General features: G+C 37.7%; 2 protein-coding genes across 2 annotated transcripts in view; both read left to right on the top strand.

Moving 5' to 3' along the window:
• The window catches only part of LOC141908246 (uncharacterized), a 158,309-nt gene that overhangs the window by 90,805 nt on the left and 41,682 nt on the right, over positions 1 to 25,822 (top strand). The window contains exons 10-14 of the mRNA XM_074798233.1: positions 8,204 to 8,536; positions 11,228 to 11,339; positions 25,054 to 25,370; positions 25,474 to 25,561; positions 25,726 to 25,797. Coding sequence (XP_074654334.1) covers positions 8,204 to 8,536; positions 11,228 to 11,339; positions 25,054 to 25,370; positions 25,474 to 25,561; positions 25,726 to 25,797 — 922 coding nt within the window. The remainder of the gene's footprint in view (positions 1 to 8,203; positions 8,537 to 11,227; positions 11,340 to 25,053; positions 25,371 to 25,473; positions 25,562 to 25,725; positions 25,798 to 25,822) is intronic.
• Positions 22,781 to 24,334, top strand: LOC141915191 (uncharacterized). Its single transcript, XM_074806631.1, has 3 exons — positions 22,781 to 22,915; positions 23,220 to 23,375; positions 24,329 to 24,334. Exons 1-3 carry the CDS (start codon positions 22,781 to 22,783, stop codon positions 24,332 to 24,334), a joined length of 297 nt encoding a protein of 98 aa, XP_074662732.1.

The following is a 25,822-nucleotide window of genomic DNA, read 5'->3' as shown; positions in this document are numbered from 1 at the left end:
AGTGCTTGGGCTTGTGAGAATTGTATTTGTTTTGGTTTACTTCTGTGGGCTGCCCTATAGGCATCCAGTAGTTTCTGATACATATTCTCATTACTTTCCATTATGAATGTTCTAGTGCAAATGACAATATATAATACCTTATGGTGAAATGGTACTCAAAAGTAGGCCAACTCAATCAATAAAAAATGAGAATATTTTTACTTAAAATAGGCCAGCCAACAAAGTACCGGTAATCAATAATCAATATTAAGTTCAATATTGAGTATTGAATTAGTTCTGACTATTTTACAATGTTGATGCGCCAGCAGTTTGCCTTACAGTTTTACTTAATTCCGCATTTTTCAAACTACTCCGTTTTTGGCCTGCGTTAGCGAGCCTATTTCAGCGGTCTGGCCGATTGACTTATCATTCGTATGCTTAATGCACTACGCTCAAAGCTATTGTCATGAAGGTTATAACATGGTAGTGAGTCAATGAAGTCATTTTCTTGTCACCACTTATAACTTGTTGGTGGGAGTTCAGACGAAGATTTTTCAAACGAATTAATACTTAAATTTTATTAATGCAGAGTGTGAAATTTCGCTTTTTTGGTTTACCTTTGTCAGCGGTATGAGGTTGGCATTGAGCCAATTCATGTAAAATCACGGCACGTTTTTTATGTGAGCACTTCTTTCATTGGTTCTTGGGTTAAACGACGTATAATCGATGCGATTAAAACCAGTAGAACCTGTAAAACCAGTAGAACTCCGGTGCTACGGGAGTGGTGAAAAAACTACGCTCGAGCATCGGTCTCATTCCGGTACTCCGCCGAAGAGTCAATCGAATACGCCCATAATCAATTTCACTCCGGTGTTCCGTTAGAATGCCAATCGAATACGCTCAAATTTATTTGACTCCGGTGTTCCGTTAGAATGCCAATCGAATACGCTCACATCAATTTTGTCATTGTTAAATCCTATCCACAGACCGGTAGTCTTTGGTTTGTGCGCATGCGCAGTTATCAATGGCGATCATGAAATGTGATAGTCGGAGGTTGGATTTAGTGTTCACCTGTTAACATGGCGGCATCGTTGTCTGATTTGGATTTTTCGGCAAACGAATCGAATTCCGATGATGATGAAAGCAAATCGGAAGAAGGTGAAGTAACTGCGAGGAAGAGAAAATCCAAACAAGGGACTAGTAACGAACAACAGAATAAAAAAACCCGTGTCGCCAATCAAAAATTCAGAGCAGAATATACATTCAAGTATCCGTGCATTGTTCCATCTCAAATATCAAATAGTTATGCACTGTGTACTGTCTGTAACCTTGATTTTCTTGTTACACACGGTGGGTTGACAGATGTCAGGAAACATTGTGAAGAAAGCAAAAGTCACGAAGCTAAGGCAAAAGCGTCTAAAATCACTCGCTATTTCACATCAAATACTCCAACAGCAGACGAATTGGTAACCCTAGGGCGAAGGTGATGTTTATTAATTTTTTGGTCGAACACAACATAGCTTTTGCAGTATCAGATCATGCTACATGACTCTTTAAAAAGATGTTCAAAAATCTAAAAGGTATTTTTTGATAGCAATAATAGCAATAATGCGTAAATCTAATGTGTGTATATTTCTTTGTAAAGGAGAGTTTAACAATCAATTTTTTAATAAATACAAACATAATTTTATCATTATTTCGTGTTTTTCTTGGTATTATCTGGTCGTTTCGGCTGCTACTGAGAATCAATGATTTGCTACTATCACTAGAATGTTTGATTTTGCCCTGCTACTGACTGAAATAAGAAAACTACTATCAAAATTGTATTGTGTTACTACAAAAAAATTGTGAAGTTGGCAGGTCTGTATAAAATTGCAATGACCTCGATGGGGGGGGCGGGTGGGCGTCGTCTCTACGAGCGAATGTGATTGGTTGTTTTTGGGATATACGGGGAATTCCGGCGCTACTAAAATAATTATGGGAAAGCCATTAATGGCGAACGTTTCATTGGACTAGGTGCCGTATATGTGCGAATTTTAAATGCTCATTGCTCGTGAGAATATAATTATTTCACATATCATAGGTATTGTTTCATTTTAATACCCGGTGATTGTGTTGATTGAGATTGTAGTGAAGCGAATGTTCACAACACAAGGCCTCCACGTGCGTGGGAGTGCTAAACATTAGACTGTTGCACAAACAAAGACAAGCTCATACAAACTACTATATGGTGATGCTGTAATGCTGGGCGCGTGCACGTTTGGGATGATAACTGTTACAATATGTATATCTAATTGTATTTTGTACCGCCAGATGGCGCTTGAGAATTACTTTATAAAATGGTGGTTGCTTAGAATAAACGTGTTCGAATTAATCTCTCTCGTTTTGACTGATTTAATTGATATAGAGGACGACACGAAACAATAACAGGCTGCATAATCGTCGTAGCAGATGAACGCTGTGTTTTCTGTTAGATAGAATTTGTATGTATTTTCTTGTGACCTGAAAATTCTAAGCAGCAAACTATAGGTATAGGTCGAGGTCTGAATATTGTAGTGGTAAATTCGAGGATTTAAAACGATCTAATACTACGCCCCGGTGTTTTTAGCTTCTGCGGCCATACTTTAGAAGAAGTTTCGTTTCCAAGACTCAATATTCAGCCACCCTCTGATATGTGACATCATATGAATTTTATTTGAATATGTTTCCATATTGTGAAAAATATTTTTTTAAAAATATAAATAGTTTCCCTGCCGCGCCTACGAAATTTTTGACGTAGACCTTAAACAAATGTTTATCTCCGTTCTTATTTGACTACGAAATAATTCTTAAAGAAAGATAAAATGCAATAAAAACTTCTAGAACTTTGAAGTCAAGAATTAAAAAGATTTTTCAAGCAATGCCCTTACTCCAAACAACCTCTAGCTTTCAAGGTAAACCACACTTTGCCCATGGTCAATTTATTTTTATATTTCCCTCAATTATTAGAAAATGTCAATAGTAAGACCGTGAATCACGGCGGCAGAGTGCACCTGTGATAAGGCAGAAATAGTTCCATATGAGGGCAAAGCTTTTAGATGATTAGACAATTGGAGGTGGTTTATCAACTTTTTTGAACTATAGTGCTGCTATTTTCCCAATCAACTAGCTAGATTTGGATCGTTTCTCATCACTTGTAATTCAAGTGTGATTTTGATGTGTGTAGAGATACATCGTGACTAGCGTATTGAATGGCGGCGCCATGTTTAAGCTGCGCGTGGATCGTTGAATAGTGGAATTATAGGGAGGAATTATCTTGATTGTATCCATACGAAGCTTATTAAAGGTTAGTGTCAACAAATGGTCCATTACAGTCCCTCTAATTTTTGTGGAGAGACGCTCTTAACCCGCAAAACCGTGGTCTGTTTCGTGTTATCGTTGGCCTACGTGACTGACCTTGCTTGACTGTTGACCGCTTCAAAGTTATGAATAAAGTACTGTATAACTGATTGTAAATGACATACAACAAATAAACCTTTAAAGAAAGGTACCTAGTGTTGACATTGTACTGAAAAATTCCGGATTGATCCACCACGTAGTTTTTTCATAGTGAGCATTTTAGTATATGAATCAATTAAGATGATTGACAGATGCGGGTGCAGTGGTTTCTGCTGTTGTAGACGTTGATTTAAACCATAATTTTAACCATGTGCGCGATGAAAATTGGGACATCAAACTAAGAAGCACTGAATTTTTTAATTACTTGTGATTTGAATAGGCATCTGTGCTGGTTTTTCAAAAAGTCGAATCTTAATTGACTCGTATTACATAGGCCTAAGCCAGGACCTCTGGAATTGAATTGAATTCGACGCAGTAATGCGCCACAGTAATTCGCCTGTAATTTGCGATGAATCTTTTTAAAAATTAGCATGAAGATTGGGTCTGGCGAGATGTCCACCCCTATTGTAAAAAAATGTCATTGGTGATCGAATATGGCTGCCATTGGGGTGGCCATCTTGAATTTCTTGTTTGCACGATGCAGCCCGCAATTCTTGATGGATTTCCACAAAATTTGGTGTGAGGATCAGGGTCAAGCTGTCCATGCCTTTTGTATATGGAGGTCATCGGCCTTCAAATATGGCCGCCAGGTCAGCCATCTTAAATTTCTAGCACGAAACGGCCTGTAATTCTTGATGCATTTTCAGGATACTAGGTGTAAGAATTTTGGTGAGATGTGAAATGTCTACCCCTTATCCAGACCTGCCAACTGTTACGATTTTCCCGTAATCGTAACGGATTGACATTACAAATTACGATGTTACGATTGGGTGTTCAAAATTACGATTTTAGTTTATTTTCATTACGTTCTACGGAAAATTCTAGCGTCGTTACGATATTCTTTAAAAATGACGAAAGATGATTTGATTATCGGCACGCCACGCGAGCAGTTTGTGTACACAGACCGCTGGTGTGAGCTGACATACACGCGCCTGGCACCGGCTGTCACCGTGGCAACCTATACACCGCGCGAGCGCCTTACTATACAGTACAACACAACAGCGCATCTGCTGTAACTTATATCAACGTTGCTTGCAAGCGCGGAATTTTTTGCAATAACCCGACTGAAGTTATTTTATTCGTCTATGAATTCACGATTCTGCTTTATTTATTTGGTCAATGATAAACAAAGTAAATTATAAAAGATTTGCAAACACGATCTCCCTTCGCCAACCATTCGCATCGGTTCTCGGCTGTAATTAGTGTGACTTATAATGGCGACTGCCAACAGAAGTCGTGACGAATTCGGCGATGGTTTGATGGATTTAAGCGATGAAGACCCTAATAACAATGAACCAGCAAATAAAAGAAAGAGGCCGACCGGTACGCAAACGTTTCGGAGTAGTTACACTGTTAAATTCCCCTGCATGAAGGCCTCGAAGAGCTCGAAACACTCGTTTTGTACAGACTGTGGAGTTGATATTAACATAGCGTGATGCTTCAAGTGTTGTTGATACCAGTTTCGAATGCGCAGTGCGAGAGAATTTTTAGCATCATCAGGAAGAATCGAAATGACTTCAGAGCCTCATTAGGACAAAAGACATTGAAAAGTTTGCTCATCATGAAAGCTCAAGGCATTGTTTGTCATGAGTATGATCCAAGCGTGAAATTATTAGAGAAAGCTAAGAAGGCTACAGCGGCAGCTTTATCGAAACGATAATCGTATTATGCTTATTAATGTTCAATTGTCCGTGAAAGTTGAACAATTTAGATGATAATTTTCAAAAGATGTATTTGCTAATCAATTTGCAGCGGTTTTGTCTCTGTTGTTTTTATTTGCCGGGAATCAATTATGACAGTATTAATTGTTCTGACAATCACAATTTGTTTTTTCGTTGATTAATAAAATGATTTATATAGTATAACAGTGTTTTAGTATTGTATGCTTGTTACTGAAAAACTTCAAAAATTACTGATAATTTATGAAATTGTTCTGATTTAGTCAGACACAAGGTTGGCAGGTCTGCTTATCGAAAATTGAGTTCAACCACCAGGGTTGCCATCCATCTTGGATTTCTTTTCAGCACGATGCCTACTCCAATTCTTGATGCATTTTTTCATGTAGTGTGATCTTTGGGGCAGCTAAAATGGGCTTATCTTTTCATGTAAGGATATATTAACAGAAAATGAACATTATCGCCACATAGCCTATACCTCTTAACTATTTTAAAACTTGTTACAATGTTACAATGTAAATCATTCGATAAAACTTTGAATAATGAATCATTCTTCTTTTACTGCGTCATGAAGGTACAAGGCCCGTGGGCCTCTTGTTTAGAATGGAAAAGTAAAATGATTGTTGGAAGCATAGTAAGATACCTCAATATTTGTTCTAAAAGTAGACTGTAGTATGACTTCATGAAACAATCATCCCATTTTGTCCTTAAATAGGTTACTCGGACTGAATCGCCGAGTGCAATCGCTTTTTTCGCTTTGTTTTCCCAAAGTGCAATCTTTATTTCTGCTGATTCGTCTTTCAGTGTGATGTTCCTGACTACTTTCTTAGTTGGTGTCTCATGAGCTAGATTGTCCTGGTAGAGAATGTATCAAATAGCCGAATTAGAATGTGACAATGCTTTTTATGTCTGTCATATGGCTGCCCAGATAGCCATATTTAATGGCTGATGACCTTAAGTAAGGTATTGTTTGAGAAACTGGTTGGTACACCGATGGACAGCCATTTCTGGGACTGATTTCATTTACTAAATTATCAGAGATGGATTGAGGGGTAGTTTATGGGATCTGGGCGCCTGCTTTACCGCTGAGGTTGCTCTTTTCATTGACTCAAAGATGTCTTAAACATTTAACTTTGACGTGTATGAAACTTTCTTCCTTTGGTACAATATAACTGCCGAACAAGGCTTAGTATTTCTTCGGAACTTTTCAAAACATTCAATGCAGTAATAAATAGTCTCTAACCCTATTGAATTTCATTGGAATGCTTATTAATTAATTTAGTTATTTAATTGTTGTTGGAACTCCCATTTTGTTTTGGAAGAATCCATGGGCTGTCACGTATATTCATTCTTCACACACGTGCACATCACAGATTCGCTGCTACAGGGTTCATACACAACCTGGAATTCCTGGATTTCCTTGAATTTGGGCAAAATCAATTCCAGGACCTTGAATTCCTGGAAATTCAGGGTCTTTAAGGGTTATGCCTGGAAAACTGGAATTTTAGGATCTTGGTCATCCACAAATTTTCTAGTTATTATCGTGGTCAGTCTCATTTTCTAAGTGTAGTTTGTGCAGGTATGATTTGTGAAGGTGGCTATACGAAGTAAGTGTATAGAGCACCTGGCTCAAGTCTTCATAATTAGGCAATAAGTAGTCACCATTATTCACCTAGTAGATTATGGACGCTCAAAGTTTTAAACGAGATAGGTACTCCTTAGTTGTAACTGTGTAATTTAGATAATGACTGTAGACCCAGGTCTAGGACTACCACTGTTAAATTGAGACTCATTCACCTGATGAAGTTTCTATTCATTAGAAGCGAAAGCTCGTGCCTCAAATAAATAGTTATACAGTACTACTTTTGTTGTTACTGTTGAATTGATAAAGCTTGAATAGGTGAAATGATAGAATCATAACAGTGATGCTAGCCTGGGGTTCCCTCGTATTTGGATGTGCAAGCAAGAGCACCGCATTATCAAATAGTTGGGTCCGCATGACCATCTGAGGTTGGGTAAAATAGTAACACAGCTCAGTTAATGCAAAACCATAAACATGGATACCTGATTTCATATATATAGCGACATTGCAAGTGACATTTATATTTCAAGACCAGAATCAATAGCCGCCATTACACAGAGACATGGCCCGGATCAGGCTCCAGCCAAATTTGGCCCGTGTCTAATTAGAGAGCACACCAAACCACTCACTTGATACTAAACAATGTTTAAAGGCTCATGTGATCGCGGCTATAGATAGGCCAATTAAATAAGCAATATTTTGCTTGACATGACTCTTGGAATTTTTCACTTTTCTCCTGGAAAACACCTGGAATTCCAGTTGCCCTGAAGTCTACGAACCCTGTGCTATGTGGTATTGATCTGTGCATGTATAAGTGCACCTCGCGTGTGGCCTAGTTAAGATTTTTTGCAAACAGCTAATTGAAAAATGATTCATGGTCGAGAATAGCAGTGAATTTTATAGAACAGCAGTGAATTTGGGAAAGCGGGCAGTGATTCTTGGAAATTGTTCAATTTACAAATGTAGATTGTCTAACAAACTACACAGTATAGCCTATGCAATGAATGAAATCATTCAGTACCCAGGTTCACATCATGTGCGTGGAGAGTCTATTTGAGTGATTGGTGAAAACTCACTAACGTGTATATATTTATGATGATCATTATGCAGTTGTGTGTGATTACTACATGTATAGGGTTTCATGGAGATTGTGTCAATAGAAAAGTCTTAAAAATTTGCTGCAGTTGGCAGTGAATTTGGCATGACAGCCTATAATGAAATCTTAATGGATCATTAATGCTTCAACTCGAGAGTACATTTACTGACGTTTAATTTTGATTCTGGATTAAACATACACCATCATGGAAATTTAGTATAATCCATATTAAGAATTTTGTTTTGATTGATTTTGCTACCCCCTGTATAACCCGATGCTATGGCCCTGTCAAATTGTATTATATCACTGTATTATATGCTGCATCTGTTTCAGTGTAATTGTCAATGGAAAAATGAAGACTCTCTGAAAGCATCCAATGCATGTGCATCTGGAAATCATATCGTCTCATTGGGAGCCTGCAGGAGAGATTCTGCAAATGATGTGACTGGTATTAGATGTTCTGCGGAAACTAAACTTTATCATCCACGTTTCAATGAAATTTCATCGAATCCCCCAAAAGTTCCATTCATATATAAATGTGAGAAGGTGTCACACAGACAAGAGACTATGTTAATAAAGGCCTATGAGGAGGGATTGCGCCACACATTTGTTGACCAGTATCCTGATATTTTGACAAGCACTGACTTACACTTATCGACTATTAAGGTGATTTTTAAGGAAATTTTGTTGGCATACAGTAAAACCCTTTAAAAACCTTTGGCTGCTGGCCCTTAAAAGAGTGATGAATCCAATGCAAGCAGATAATAGTTGAAGAGTTATTCCATTAGTTTTAGATTACATTTGAAATAAGTCAGCAAGTTTGGCATTAATGGACTGTGGTCAGTCCTTTGATGCCAGTAAAATGAATGTAACTAAAGGGTTAATCTTGATCCCTATTTTCATCTTATTTGATGATGATTTATTTACAGTCATGTCCATTACATTTATTTCAATAGGCAGGGTTATTCTCAGCAAAAATATCCAATTAAAATAATAGTGTATTTTTCTGTAAACTTGCCGAATAATTGGTTTCCATAGGCAAGTCAATGTCTATATAGGCGTTTTTATTTAAGCAACTCGAATCAACGGATCAAATCGCCCATTTATTTAAGCAACGCACCTACAACGATTTGCCAAATCACCAACGCGAGTACCCAACGCGACCAAATCGCTCATCGAAGCGCTTTGATTCGATTTGCTATATGAATTGAAGAAAAACTATGAGTGCAGTTGAACATTTCAACTCGCACCTTTCAAAGCAATTTCAGATCTGATTTTATTTCTAAGAGCAGTTGTAACAAGGTTACTAAAGGTTACTAAGTAATGCATGTTACAGTAGCAGCTGTAACATGCACTAACACCGTTGCCATAGCCTATGTCATGTCAATGGTCTGACCAATCGATAATCATTCGAATCCTTAATACACTACACTCAAAGCAATTTTTAGCACAAACGCAATTTCAGTAGCCTGTATTTTCACTTAGCAGATACCTTAGAACTGCATACCAATTTTCAACAAGCAGTGTTGATGCTGGACCTTGGTATGGGGGATTATTTTGGGCATGTTTACATGTGTTCTTAAGGTAAATGCAAAAACTTGTTACTTTCGTGAGAGTCAATTTGCTGGAATGAAAGCAATGCTCGAATCAGATGCTGCTATGGTTGGATGAGATGAATTTGTAGAGAATAGTATCAACAATGAGGCTGGCAGGGTTTTATCATTAAAGTTGAATGCAAAATAAGTCATTTCGAAGTGTGATTAGATTATAAGCGAGGATATTAAGTTTTTGAAAATAAGGAAAGTCTGGGCATTGTAAGTACCCGGTAGCATTGTCAATTATCTTGACCAAGGAATTCTAACTTTGAGTGGTCCTTAAATCTTAAAAAAGACAGCAATTTGCCCTTTCAGTACGTACCCCTTCCAGGAAGCCAGTAAAACATACGCACCCCATTCCCTGAAGGGGGTCACTTAACATAAGATTTTTATGTCAGGACTCGAACCCTTAGGCATTTGAACACATCCTAGTGGTAGTAAACTTCTACCAAGTGGTGCTCCAGTAGATTTTGTGAGAGAATTTTAAAGTTTTATGAACTTTTGACAAGTTTTGTGGTAAAACAAAAGGCAAAATTGCAGCGAAATGGAGACTAACAGTCAGTGAAGTGCAAAGATAATATTCAATTGAATTCCAACGGCGAGAACGGCTCTGGTATAGACTAAGGAAAGGGATAATCTGTTTATGAAGGTATTGATGAATAGAGATAGCAATTATCTTTTTTAATTCAGTAGGTCTAGGGGTACCTTAGGTCTAGTGGCCTAGATACAGATATGATTAGCAAATAGGATTTCATTTGATGTAAATAACGCAAAAATTGTTGCTCAATCTTTTCATAGACTGATGCTGAAGAAGTGGAGTACAAAAATAACAGATTTTATCATCTGTGCAGTCTGAGGTGCCCAGCGGTCACTCAGATCAAACATTACCCCAGTGCGATATTGTTCATGGTCGAGTTCTTTATTTCTGTACCATATTTCTATGAAATATAATTTGTTACAGTTGTTGGTGCTAGCACAGGAATTTTGCAAGGTGGCAGCACCGTACAGCATACAGATACGACATCAGCTGCTGTAACTTTCGATTTCATGTCAAACTTTTCAGAATTTTTATGACAAAATCTGGTGTCAGTGATTGAAATTGTCAACGGCATTTTAAAGAAATTTAATAGATGGCATTTTGAAGCTGTAGGTACAAAGTGTCATCAACGGCTATGTACTGATACATCGTCGGAAAATCCGTCGATTGCCGTCGTGAAATTTGAACCCTCTATATGTACAATCTTTATTGCATCCCCGAATGAGAATGATTATCATAACTTTACATTAATTGTCTGAGTAATGCTAAGTTAACTGGAGACACGAGTTTTATCCAAATATCATCTCAGTATAATTCCATGTAAAATGGCCAGTACGGAAAGGGTTAGATCTTAATGGAACCTTGTAAGGACCGCAAAATCCCCATTTATCCTAAATTTTCTGTGGGAGGGTCACCAGACCCCGCACCAATGTTTTGCACTTTTAGCACTCACATTTTCAAATTGAGTGCCCATTCAGATTTTTAGGTTCACCCCTTCCCTTCTATGAATTCTAGATCTGCCCCTGCTAAAAGCTTTTTCACTGAAGTTCAAATATTCTATTGATTTGCAATTTAAGTAGTGTGGTAGTGTGTATTGATCAACTGCTCTTGAAATTTAAATTGAAATTGCTCTGGAATTGAATCTGTTCGTAGCATATGAATTGAAATGTAAAACTACTTAGCAAACTGCTCTACTCTCATTCATTTTTTGCATCTTTTTCCCAGAAATGGCTGAAAAAACATCATACAGTTATTTCAAAGAAGTTTTGTATTTGCAATGCTGATCACAGAATAGGCTATTTGGCATTTTTGAATGAAAAGATGCTTGAATTGAAAGGTAAATAATATCACCAGTGTCTATTATGTATCTGAGCTATTATGAGGAAGTTATCGGGTCTGTTGGGAAAGAAGGGAGGCATGTCCACTAGAAGCTGGAGAATCCCTGGAAACCAAAGCTGGTGAGGCCACTAGGGCCCTACCAGAATCAGGCCACACTTGTACCCCTGAACCTTTCAAATTATGTGTTGAGGAAACATGTTCCCTAGCAGACTGGGATGGGTGAGGCGTCCACTACTAGGCTTGAGATGAAAAGATACACAATATCGGTGTATGATGAATAACGAGAGAAATCTAACAATAAATGGCACTGTCCAGGCTTGTCAATCCTGTACCGGAGAAACAAACATTGAAAGCTGAGGGTTCAGAGTTGTCACAAACAGGTCTTTGAGGGGCCTGTCCCACTTCTGAATCACTAAGCCTAGTGCATCCTTGTTGAGAATCCTTTCCTTTGGAAAGAGTTGTGTTTTCATGGACAGAACATCTGGAACAATCTTCTTTGTCCCTGCAGTGTGATGCACCTACCCAGTACTAAACTAGTTATTTTACCAGTTGTTGACGAGACCCATCTGGTAATTACTCGCCCTAGAAATTATTTTGACAAATCAGACATATATTTTAGTGAATGTACCTTCGAATGGGTTTTCCTTAACACAATTTTTTCCTTAAAGTTAACCGCTGGACATATTTGTCACACTCTGTGCCGTTATGTCACAGTGCGGGAATTACGCCAAGCAGCTGAACTCAAAGATGGCCACACTTTGTATATTCACAATGTAAAAGATATGGTCTGAATTTCAGCTGTTAGGGTTTTAAGGCACAATATAAATATTTCATAGGATATGATGAACTAAAGAAATGGTATTGCCGCAGTGAAGCTAGTGGAGCTAAACTGCTTCCATTCAATATACAACAGTCAAAAACATATAGATTCGCGTAGTTACGTAACTATTTGCAGTGAATTGCAGATGAAACATAAAGCCTTAATGGCAGTTAACGAACAAATTTTAGCAATCACAATTGTGTGAAATAAATGAGATAGGCCGTAAGTGAACGTTCGGCAATTTCTAAATATTCTAGATTATTTTACACGGATGAAATTCTTTTCAAAAAATGCAGATTTCTGCGGTTGGAGGTTCATTTTTGTCATTCTTGAGATTTAAAGTGCCAGTATCCACTGCAATTAAGTGATCACTTGACACCTGGCTAGTGGGATAGAATATTATTGAGCAGCTGCCTGTGAAAATAGAAGGGTCTTAAGACTTCGCTTAAAGAAAGCGACGCGGCTGAATGCTCTTATATAACATGGAATATTATTCCACAGTCGTGGGGCAGCTCTAGAAAACTCCAAGCGAGGCCAGCGTAATCCTGGGTTGTGCCAATAATAAGTTGTCCGCAGATCGCAAGGTTCGCGGTGGGGTGTACAGAGTAACATGTTCCTGCAGGTATGGTGGAGCGAAACCATTGATACATTTAGATGCAAGTAATAGGATTTTGAACTCTATTCCATCAGGAACCCTTAGCCAATGTAGATCTTGGTGCACAGGGGTTATGTTCCCTTCGAGGAATGGGAGAGACTAGCCGAACTGCAGAGTTTGGACTTTCTGCAGACGGTAAAGTGTCGGTTGTGGTAAACCAACAAGCATAGCATTGAGCCCATCCAGACGAGAGGCAACATAAGCACTGACTAGGGTTGTAGTAGCTTCAGTAGTTAGGTATTTCCGGATGAACCCATTGTTATGTAATTGAAAATAACAGGATTTACAAACAGCTTTCACGTGATGCTCCATTGTTAGATGCTGGTCTACAAGAGCACCAATATTCCTGGCAACAGGAACAGCAACTATATTGTGATCACCAATTTTAATAGATACAGGAAGATCAGATATAGCTTGGTGTTTCGAATGGATAAGCAAAAATTCTGTCTTAACATTGTTAGATTTAAGGAAATTCCTGGCAGTGCATTGCCGTACATCACTAATGCATGGCTAAAGCCTAGCAGTTTCCCCTGGATAAAAAAAGATGTAAAGTTGTGTATCATCTGCAAAGAAATGGAAACTACTTCATGCTTATATATATTCTGAATATATTATTTTATGCTGAATATTATGCTTGCGGATGACATCACCCAATGGACCCATATAGATGCTGAACAGTAAAAGGCCAAGTACTGAGCCTTAGGGAACTCCTGTAGACAGACTACAAGCAACAGAAACTGAAATGCGTTGGGTTCTGTTCCCTAGATAAGAATGAAACCACTTAAGTGGTAAACCATCGATACCCATTCGGTTTTTCAGCCTATCAAGTAAAACTGAATGATTAACAGTGTCAAATGCAGCGAATAAATCTAGTAGTACCAGACCAGCCACCTGCTTATTATCTAGAGCTACCAAAAGATCAATAAAAACCCATGTGAGTGCTGTCTCAGTGCTATGGTTAGCCCTATATGCCGACTGCAAAGATTCAAACAGATTATTGTTCAACATGTGATCCCGTACCCTATGCTCTACTACGCACTCTAAGACCTTTGATGAAAGGGAAGGTTGATACTGGCCTGCAGTTTTTCAGCTCTGACATCCAGTGACAGTTTCTTTAGCAATGATGTTACAAGTGTCTCTTTAAACACATCCGATACAGATCCAAAACCTAGTGACTGATTAACAATATGTGAGACGGTAGGTGTCAAAATGTCGAGAACAGGCTCGTTATTTAACAGGTCAGTTGGGATGGGATCAAGGCTACATGGCTTTGAAGGTGATTGTCTGATGATTTTACATATGTCATCAGGAGATGTACATACAAATTAAGATTATTTTTCCTCGCACACTCACTTTCAACAATGTCAAAAGGTTCTGAGAATGAAGAACAGACATCAGTAAGATGATTATAAATTTCAACGATCTTCTTGTTAGAGAAATGTGAAAATATGTTTGCGAGGTGTTGCTCAGTTCCAGGTACATAATCAGGCAAAAGAAGTTGTTTCTTATTATTCAAAAGAGTGTTTGTTATCTGTTAAAATTGTTCTTGAACTGCTGCGTGCCTAATTTGATTATTATTATAATCCCTTTAATCACTTTAATTGTTCGAACAACCCTATTATGTTCTGCTCTGTAGATCTGGCGATGAATCTCAAGTTTAGTTGAGCGCCACTTTCTCTGCTGTTCTCCGAGAATGTCTGGCCAAGTTAACATCCCTATTATACCAAGGAACCTTGCTCCTGAACGCTACAGTCATTATTTTAATAGGTGCGTGAACATCAAGAAGAGTAGACAGAACACTATTGTACAATTCTGCAGTTTGCTTAGATGCGTTAGAAAACTCTTGCTGCACATCCTTTCGAAACTTTCGGATCTACTCCATTTTAACTTCCTCATAGCTAATTTTACATGTGGTTGAGCTATGTGGTCTTTGCATTTCAACACAAAATGGAACGGAAAGTAATCAGACATCCAATTTTTATCCACCGATATCTGGCCTATTATGTCAACATCACAACCCCTTGTAATTAGGTGATCCACCTTTGATGTGAGTTGGTTGCATAATGTGCTGATATATGTTATATATATATAGATGAATAAAATATAGGACAACGACTACATATTTTTTACAAATCTGTTTCATGGAGACCAAAGCCTCCATTCTTCAGGACAGTTTTCTTCTGACTGAAGTGCATATCCAACAGTACAATATAGGTGGTACACAGTCACAGATGAGTCGTAAACATCTTAACGCTCTAGATTTCTCAGCTGTTACACATTTTTTAGTTTAAATTTATTAGCATGTCTGCACGTATTTATTAGCTCTGACCTCTTGTTCAATGATGCTTGGTGGCTGTGGTATATTATGAAATATTTCTCTAGGATACATAGATAACAACGCTTAGTAATATTAGAATACAGGTTAGCCTGTCCATTATTTTCCATTTGATGTCATAACTGATGTTTTTTTCCTTCAAAGACCACAAGTATTTGCTCAGTTCTGTTGCATTTTTATATTTTCCTTTGGAAAACGACTGTTTATGATTGGCATACCGCAGTTTAAATTCAGTGTCCAATGCATGTTTCCTCTTTTTCATTTGGAAAACGACTGTTTATGATTGGCATACCGCAGTTTAAATTTTGCATGTTTCCTCTTTTTCGTCGGTTAGCTCTTAAGTCTGATAAATTATGTCTTTTTCTCGGCATTTACCATCTAAAGGGCAAGATTCCTTTTTTCTACAATTACATGGTTTATTCTCGCGATTTTGAGCTCTTGTTTTGCAAGGAATGCTGGTTATGTTATGCTGGTCAGTAGTATTTTTTACACTTGGCATACAACTGTACGATAGTTTTCCTGTTGAAAATTGGTTTGAGCACATGTACGGTTGGAAAGCATTCGTCGATGGTTCTAAGGAACTGACGACCTATGTTCGTGGTTACACGCATGTCATATGGTGGGTTGTACCATGTTATATTTTTTTATCTTGATTTCTTTCTGCCATTTTCATTTGTCGGTTTATAGTCCAGTTGGTAATTATAACCACTTTTTTCCAATGCAGTTTGGTATAGGTGCCTGGTCTTATCAAATGACTCCTTATTTGATGAAATTGTTGACAGTCTTTTGTTAATGCCTTCCGGTATTGCTTTGATTATGCACGGTGGGTGATTGCTTCTGGCGCTTTACGTACTGGGGAACATTTCCTGGTTTCGTGTATGGATAGTATACACCGGTATTCAAGTCAAGGGTTACATCCAGGTAGTTTGTAGTCTTCTAATTAGCTTCGATTGTAATTTTTAAATTGTTTCTCTCAAAGATTTTACACTTTACAAGATTTTATTCACTTCAACATCCTCCGATATCAATATCTCGAGAATGAACCTGAGCGCTCACTTCAAATCAAAGTAAGTTTTGATGAATTTCGGGGGGAATTTTTGGAATTCCAGTTGGCAGCTAGGGGTTGATCCGTAGTATTGTGATCGGTGTGCATCTTTTTGCCTGCACACAGATCACAACGATCATTGTCAGTCAATTTGGCAGGTGATATTTTGCCAATGCTTTAACAATTCATGTTAACGCTATTTTGCCAATTCAGCATTATAACTGCGGCGTGCGACTTAGAAAATCCAAGGAAAGTGTGGAGAAAAGGGTTAGTGAAAATAGAGAGCAGTATCCGAACCCGGGTCAGCAATTTGCAAGCGTAAAAAGTTTCAACAAGATCACCGAGGCTCCTTTCATTGCCTATGACACTTATGAATTCCATGACCCTGATGGATGCAGCTATTGTCTTGTCGCATGAGTGCTTCATTGAATAATGCATTGTTTGCAATAGAAGTAGTAGACTGGTGCAGACAGTAAGTATTATTATAAGACAATCTATATGTTTTTGACTGCTGTACACTCAATCAGGACAGTTCCTCACGAGCTTCACTGTGGCAATAACATTTCTTCACATCGCCATATACTATATTGTGCCTTGAACCCTAACAGCTGAAATAATTGAATGCATACACATATTCTACATTGCCACAATGCGGCGCGTGGCCATTTTTGCTTTCCGCTGCTTGGCGTGAATCTCTAGTTTCCCCTCTAGTTGGGCCAATACGTCTAGTGTGTTTCTCACTGAGAAATTTAGAAGTTATCCGAACTGAAATTTTTGTTCACACACGCACACAACTCCAGCTGAACATAGATACGGCAGTGCCATTACCCAGAGATAGATGAACAAGAAATCATAATTAAAGATGAAATCAAAAACATTTACGAATAAGATAAAATGAACGCAGTTGTCGGTCAAACTTAGATTGCTTATGCCTGGTGTCAGAGGATCTATCAACATGCGGTATATTTGTGTGAATATACCGCATGTTGATTGGCTAGATTTCTCTTCATTCTTCCACTGAGTCGTGAGAAATAGATTGTTGTATTTCTCTCAACTAGTGGTGAGTCGAGTCATGTCAAGGGAAATCTTTTTCGTTCACACACATGACTTTCCCCAAAATAATTGTTCTCAACTGTGAGTTGCTCAATTACACTCCCTAACCAGACAATCAAAATTGTTAACCTGTCCTTTTAAAGCACTTCTTACAAAAGATTTCTTAAGTACCGTAAAAATCGCCGTATAAGTCGAGTTTTTAACCAATGATTTTACCACTGAATTTTTTACCTCGACTTATACGCCGAGTACAGTTTTCTACTAGTATTTTAAGGTCACGAGAAATAGTTCATCGACGAAGTATTTGCTTATACGATGTGGACTGGCGAAGTTGTTAATCAAGTGCCGCCATGTTTGTGAACCATATAAGCGATCGTCCTTTCGTCACCGTATTTCTCATAATCATTTTTTGTATCAATTTTATGATATTTATTCAAATAAAGGAAATACATTTGTGAAAATTTAATCGGCAAATGAATCGGACGAGTAGCACGCGATTTATGGATAGTCGTTCCTATTGTGTTCGAATCCCATAAATATTCCGGTAACTCCAACAAAGAAAGTAATTCATTATAATAAAACTTATTTATTGGAACCAGAATCAATTACAATATTTACGAGCACAGGCAATCACATTATACAATAGTTCATAATTAACACCAGCACTAATCACAATCACTCAATGGTTGTTCATCCAATCAGACATGACACTTGCTTGTCTGAACGGGCTCCGCCACCAAACGGTAGGTCCCATTCATCGGTTCGAATGCTATCATCATACGGATCTGAATAGATTTTTAATCAGATTCATCATTCACCGCGGTCCGCAATTCACTGAGAGGAATATCGTCATCCTCATCCCAAAGCATGTCATCTTCCATTCCATCCATCGCATTCGCAATTGAACATTTCTTAAAGGATTTGACTACGATTGCTTGGTCGACTAAATCCCAGGCATCCTTTTACCCACTGACACACTGTCGGTAAAGAGGCAGCGCGCATATTTCCTGCAGGTGTGTAAGAATGCTGCCCTGAAGCCATTCACTCGTTCCTTTTTTTCCGAAATTTGGTCTTTGAATGGTTTATTCAAAGAAATGTCGAGTGGTTGTAGTACGGATGTCAAACTACCCAGAATAACCGCCATGCAACGTTTAAGCGGTTTTAAATGTTGCTTCACATTATCCGTTAGATGGGATTTAAACATATCCCAAACTAATAATGAGTTTGGTTTTAATAATCCACCTAGCCGACGGCCCAACACTTCATCCAACCGTTTAAACGCATCCAGCGTCATCCATCCAGCTTTTTTCCTGGACATGAATGACAACGCCAGCGGGAAATTTATCCCTTGACAGAGTCTTTCTTTTGAAAATCACCATCGGTGGTAATTTGGTGCCATCAGCGAGACAAGCGAGAACGACAGTGAAATGTTGTTTTTCTTGCCCAGTTGTCTTAACAAGAATCGTTTTTCGCCTTTCATGTTAACGGTTCGATTTCCAACGATATTGAAAAACATCGGCGATTCATCCATATTGCCGATGTGTGCCATGTCATAATCTTTCAGTTTCCGTTGCTTGATGATGAACGACTGGAACTGCGTGATCTTATCGTCTAGATCTTTTGGTAGCTTTTGCGTAATTTTGGTTTTTTGACGAAGCACTAGATTTTCTCTCCGCATGAATCAGGCACACCAGCTGGCTGTTGCTTTGAAGTCGGCGCTGTCCTGTTTATTCTTCTCGGCCCACTGGAGGGATTTCAGCCTTATCAGTGCTCGTGTTATGATGTGGCCGCTCTGCCTTTAGGAATGGACCCATGCGGTAATTGCGGCTTCAAGTTTCAGCCTTTTACGCTGATTTTGCCCACGGTTTGCACATTTATTATTCGGCATTTCTTTAAGGGACATCTCCGCCTTTCTCCAATCTTTCGTTGATGCAGAATTGATGGGCTGCTACACTGTTGTTTGATTCTCTCGCTGCTTCGATCACTTTCAGTTTGAAACTGGCATCGTATTTCATTCTTTTTCGCAGTTGCTGGCTCATGATTGATAGTTGATGACGTTGTTTGAATACTGTTTGAATTTCCCCCTGCCCCGGGGCTTTTTATTTGATTTTGCGCTATCGAGAGCGATGTTGCATCAAATTCTTGATTTCTATTGGTTAATTACAGTGAACTGTATTCTTGGAAGTAAAATTAGTAAACTTTCAGTGCTTCAAATTTTACATTATCTTAATAGTGCCGGTTCACAGCATGGAAACAATACACTTAAATTAGCCTTTAGTCCCTTAGTTAATTGTATGTGATGATCACAAGATTGTTGTAAGACAAGTTATTCTTTAATCTAATTTCAATCATTTAAGGTACCGGTATGTGATTGATAAATTTAACGTGCACAATTTGTGGTGTCGATTTAACATTACCTAAATTACCGCGGTTTGCTAAATAAACAACTATTTCACCACTTGCTAGTTTTATTATTAATTTTCATACAACTATACATATAAATTCATATAAAACCGAGTGTCGGTATTTACATCGCGATAGTATAACTTTTATTCATATATCATTCATTCCGGAGTTTCAGTTCTAATCTTCATTTTCGATTTACCGGTACTGGGATTTCCCCAGGATCGGTTCTTCATTTCCGTTGATGTTCTGCCGTCAAATATCATGTATCTGAAAAATTCTTGACGAAAGATTTATTCCGAGGAAGGGACTAGGCTAATAGGGCGGATATATGTTGAAATCATGAATTTTAGGCCTAAAAATCGACCTCGACTTATATGGCGGGTAGACTTATACGCCGGTTTTTACGGTAGTTTGAAAGTACAAGATTGTTGTAAGACAAGTTATTCTTTAATCTAATTTCAATCATTTAAGGTACCGGTATGTGATTGATATATTTAACGTGCACAATTTGTGGTGCCGATTTAACATTACCTAAATTACCGCGGTTTGCTAAATAAACAACTATTTCACCACTTGCTAGTTTTATTATTAATTTTCATACAACTATACATATAAATTCATATAATACCGAGTGTCGGTATTAACATCGCGATAGTATAACTTTTATTCATATATCATTCATTTCGGAGTTTCAGTTCTAATCTTCATTTTCCATTTACCGGTACTGGGATTTCCCCAGGATCGGTTCTTCATTTCCGTTGATGTTCTGCAGTCAAATATCATGTATCTGAAAAATTCTTGACGAAAGATTTATTCCGAGGAAGGGACTAGGCTAATAGGGCGGATATATGTTGAAATCATGAATTTTAGGCCTAAAAATCGACCTCGACTTATATGGCGGGTAGACTTATACGCCGGTTTTTACGGTAGTTTGAAAGTACAATCCTGAAGATTCCCCTTTCAAAGCCTATAGACCTCTCCCAAATTAAGAAACTCCAATGACATGCCTTTTGATCAAAATTGTCACCGCAACATTCTATTTTGCTCAGCGTGCGTTGTACGCTGTTAGCACTCCACAAGCTTCAAATAATGTGCAGTTTCCTTGAAAGATCGTTGGTCCATGGAAGAAACCTGAGGAAAATAAGCTTTCTAGCTCTTAATATGGCCCCCACAGCGGACTTCTTAACTTTGTCTAAACACATGAAGTAGCATGCAATTTCTTTTGAACTTGGTTTACATAATGGGCTTAATAATTTACATCTCCACTTATAACACCTTTTGAAAAGATTCTGAAGTTTCTTGCTCTTCAAATTTGGCTGCCATGGCAGACATTTGAATTCCTTGAGAGTGCTACATACTAGGTCCATGAACTACACCAGTCAGCTTTCTTGATGTCAAAAAATAGTGGCTAAAATGGACATCTGTAATTGTCACCATGGTAGGTCCACGGATAAGACAATCCCATAATACTCAATCATAAATGAAGTTTTCCAGATTTTCCAGTTACAAAACTTTGACATATTATCAATGTGCAATTACTTTAAAACTTTGTTGGTATATTTTACTGTCCACTATTCTTGGTATGTAATTAAGCTTATAGGTACATCAAAACTTCCTGCGTAAGTGACTTGACTGTGTTAGTTCTTCAAAGCTGCCAACCATCCCGTTTTCGCGGGGACTTGTGCCGTTGACTCTTACAAGGTGTGTTTTTATCTACAAGCGAATGAGGTCACGCGTCGATGTATGCCTGGTAGCCTTGGCAACACTTGATGTTCGATCAATACAACTTCCCGGTTATAGCATGGGCGCTATGGTTATAGTGTTCAGCGTGTGCCATTGAGCGCGTGCGTTGAACAATCATGGTGTCATTGTCATTGTCTGACACGGATAATAATGTTCAAGTTGTAAAGAAGCGGATATGTCAATATCGAAAGGAATACACAAGTGAATTCCCAGTGTTAGTTTGATCTAGCAAAGGGGATGAATACATAAGTTGCACTGCCTGTCACTGCGATATTACTATTTCACACGGAGGACGCTATGATTGTAGTTGGCATGTTAAAACGAAGCGGCATGTTGAATTATCAATCCCTAAGAAAAATCTTACAAAAAAAATGGATATGGGTTTCACACAATCATCTACATCTGATTGTTCATTGGATCTAATCAGAGCTGAATCTTTATTTTGGGAATTTTTAGTGGAACACAATATTCCTTGTCTGCTGCTGATCATTTTGGTAAGTATGCCTATTAAAGTTCTTGTCTATTTTTAGTGAATGAAATGATTTTAAAATCAATCTGAATCTGATTTCGTGAAATGAAATCTTATTTTGTTTTAAAATTCTCAATCAATGCGGGGTGTGACCAGACGACACAGTCGTTGTACTCTTGAGATTTTGCGGGTTATGAAGTCAGGTCGCAGTGGTTAGAAGAGTGCCTACTATGCCATCTATCTGGCTTTCTATGAACCTTATAGAGCTTGTTTGTATGCCTGGTAGCCTTGGCAACACTTGACATTTTGTTTCGTGATGATTCACCTGCAGCTATGCTCGTGTAAAAATCGAGTAGGCCAGCACACTCATTAGCGGTGAATCTGGTTCAGCTAATGTAAACAAATTTTTATCAGCGGCATCCAGCTCATTGTGCTAGAGATATAATGGCTGTATGTACTTAGAAGACTTATTATCGGATAGTTACTGAAAAAAATTTTTTCAAAATAAACTCAGCAAAATCTGAGAGTTTGAGATTTAAAAACTCCCCATTGAAAGATTTTAATACAGCAGATAATATGTTGTGACAACAAATCATTACTATGAATAAGATATGATATTTCAAATTCAAATAGATTTTAATTTCAAACTTTGATTACTATTATCAATTGATCAGCTTCCTTTAAAATTTCATAGTAAAAGGAAATTGTTAATCAATTTATTATCACTTGTAATCTGTTTTATTTAAACAAATAAAAAGGTTAAATTTCTATTTTAGGTTCTCTTCTGAGGGCAATGTTCCCTTCAAATTCAAAAGTCAGAGACATGATTAGAAATTTTTCATGTGGAAGAACAAAGGCTGGATACATAACAAAGGAGTTGGCCAGAGATTCATAAAAACGTTCAATTAACTACATGCAAAGTGGTCCCTTTTCCATAAGCACTGATGGCTCAAATGACAGAGGACGGAAAGAAAAGGTATACCCAGTTGTTGTGAATAGAATTGCTGATGGATTAATTAAAAATGAAACATTGGCACTTGTGGACTGTGTAGGCCATTCAACTGGTAAAAATATTGCTAAGATTATTACTGAAACTCTAAATTCTAATGACATTCCACTTAAAAATTGTTTGGCTTTTTCTGCTGATAACACTAACACAATGGTAGGTACCAACAAAGGTGTGTATGGTCGGTAACTTAGACAAATTCCAAATTTGTATTTAGCCGGCTGTAATTGTCATAGGTTTCATCTGTCTGCATATTGGGGTTGTAAAGAATTACAAATAGAGTCTGATGCTTTCTTTGTGGCTGTATATTATTACCTTGAAAAAGGTCCTGACCGTTTACGACTAGCATGTACCGACCAGATGGTTGTCATTAGAGCAAACTGCAACTTGGGTACTAGAGCAATGGTATCCTTTATTAGATTTCTTTAAAAAGCAGACTGATACTGATTCCCAAGAAGCAGTTGAGAATGCTGCTACAAAAGGGCACAAGAATAAAGCTATGGTAAACTTACAATCATATACTACAAGGTTATACCTTCATTTCCTAAAATTTTTTGTTGAAAAAGATTAATAATCATGACCATGTGTCTGTGGATATATGTATCTAAATTATAGATTTTTTTCCCGAGTGTTGCTCGTGTGTAGTTATGAAAAATGGCTTTTGGCCCCGCCTACATTGTTTTTCTTATGCAAATTAATAGATGATGAGCATCTTGACTTGTCTTGGAACCAGCAGTGTGTTAACGGTAAAACATCGGACCATGTTGTTTGATTATCTGAGTGCACTTTTAATGTTAAAACTGCTGAAAAATGTTCTGAGACGATGTGAAAAATCAAATTTTTCTGACCCCCGTCATTACTTCGCGCCTCCAGCGCTCGCCGTAGGCGTGAAGTTACTGGCAGCATAAGCTGTAGTAATGATGAAATTGAATCAGAATATTGATGAAATTGAATCAGAATTTAATATGTATCTGGTGGAAGAAACTTTGCCAAAATTACCTCCCATAGATGATGTAAATCATCGTAATGATTATTTATGGTCTCAGATTTAAAACAGTTGATGAAGCCACAAGGGGCTCTAGAATATGCTAAGTTGGCTCAGGTTATGTTAGGTATTATGTGTATTCCAAATAGTAATTCTGCCTGTCAGAGGCTGTTTAGCTTAGTTCGGAAAAACCTAACCAATTTTAGAAGTTGCATGTCAGTCAGTACTTTAGAAAGTCTAATGATCCTAAACCAAAATGAGGGTGTATGTTATAATAGAAAATGTTCATCGGCATTACTTAAAAAATGTAAATCGGCTGCATGTTGTGGGCTTGGTGGTGATGATGACGATGATGATGCTTGATGCAAAGTTACTAACTACAATGTAATTATTCGACTGTACGCAAAAAACAAATATTTTGTATTTTTTTTCAAAATTGTTGAAATTAATTGTGTTACTTCTATTCTTAGTTATGAAAAAATGGAAGTCTGCAACTAATTCTTGTAATGATTTTCAATAAAAGTTGTGTTCAGAAGCTCAGAAATGCATTTGTTTGTCAAATTGTTTGTTGAGTCCCTGAGTGTCATCAAATTGTCCCTGATTTTTTTCTTCTGTAAAATTTTGTCCCTGGGAGTATATGATAAGTCCCTAGCACTATGCTCAAATCTGAATGTCCCTGAGAAATGTGTCTGCTCCCTGAAAAAAAATCTTAATGTCCCTGAAAGGTTTTTTCAAGGTTGGTAGCCCTGGTTCTTTTTTAGCCCACTTACAATCATATCCTCCCCAGCAGTAACCCGATGGCACGTTACTTAACCCTGCCACACTAGCCCAAATGCACAGCTACAATGCACAGCTTAAATGAAGTCATTATTAGCCAACCAGATATCCTGTTTTATTTTAGCCCGGGTTTTTAATGTTTTTTTGGTCAGGTTTGTCTCGGCAACTATACAAGGGGCAATCTAATCGGTACCACAACTTTTCTGCAGCTAACTTTGCGCACCCAGTCGAATGTGGCAGGGTTTCGTGCCGTGGCTGAGTGTAGCGATGCCATCAGGTTCGAACCCTACCAATTGCCTGTATAAATCATCTCTCATTACATAGGCAATCACCTTTTAAGCATTATAACTGAACATATGCCTTAGTGCTTACAAATTTGGTCGAATAATACATGTTGTATATGGTATTTTATGTCAAGATATCCCAGCGAAAAAGAAGATTATCACCATTTTATGGAACCAGCTGCCACCAGAGGAAATTTGTTATCATACACTTCATGCAAAATCCAGGGGAGGTTCAAAAGAAATTCAGAGAATTGAATCATCTGAGCAGGAGATACTGTGCCAAGAAAAAGAGACAAATGCGAAAGCCACCAAAACCATCGGATCAATTGATAGTTATGATGAAAATGACCAAAAAGTTACAGCCAAAAAATCAGAAGATCATACGCTGAGCTTCAAAAGGAAAATGATGTTGGGTGTCATTCCACGTTACATGCGAGATCTGGAAGTTATGGTTAGTCATATTCTAAGCAAGTCATGGATTTTTTATGCCTTTATTCAATGTGTGTATCTATACACTCTTAACTGTACACTAATTTTTTTGTATTTTTTCTAAGGCTGACAAGCTGGTTGAAAGTAAATGCCAGGTGTTTGTTTATGTCAAGTCACCAGATGGTTCCATTAGTATCTGTGGAAATACAAGCGGTCAGATTATGAAAATATCTAGATACTGAGAACTTTTGAAATATCTTTACCAGCCAGCATCATCTCACTTTCGTTTCTTTCACTTATACAAATTGTTTGAATAAGGTTCCATTTTGTTTACCTCAATATAGTCTCTACTACATATATTTATACATATTTTTCAGGAGGAACCGTTGAAAAGGCCAAAAGCCTTATAGAAAAATCACAACAAGGTTCAGAAAATGATAGATCAAATGGTATGGAAACATGAAATAGCATTAA

Source organism: Tubulanus polymorphus, chromosome 1 (assembly GCF_964204645.1).
Source record: "Tubulanus polymorphus chromosome 1, tnTubPoly1.2, whole genome shotgun sequence".
Taxonomy (NCBI): Eukaryota; Metazoa; Nemertea; class Palaeonemertea; order Tubulaniformes; family Tubulanidae; genus Tubulanus; species Tubulanus polymorphus.
This window is presented reverse-complemented; position numbering and strand designations above follow the sequence as displayed.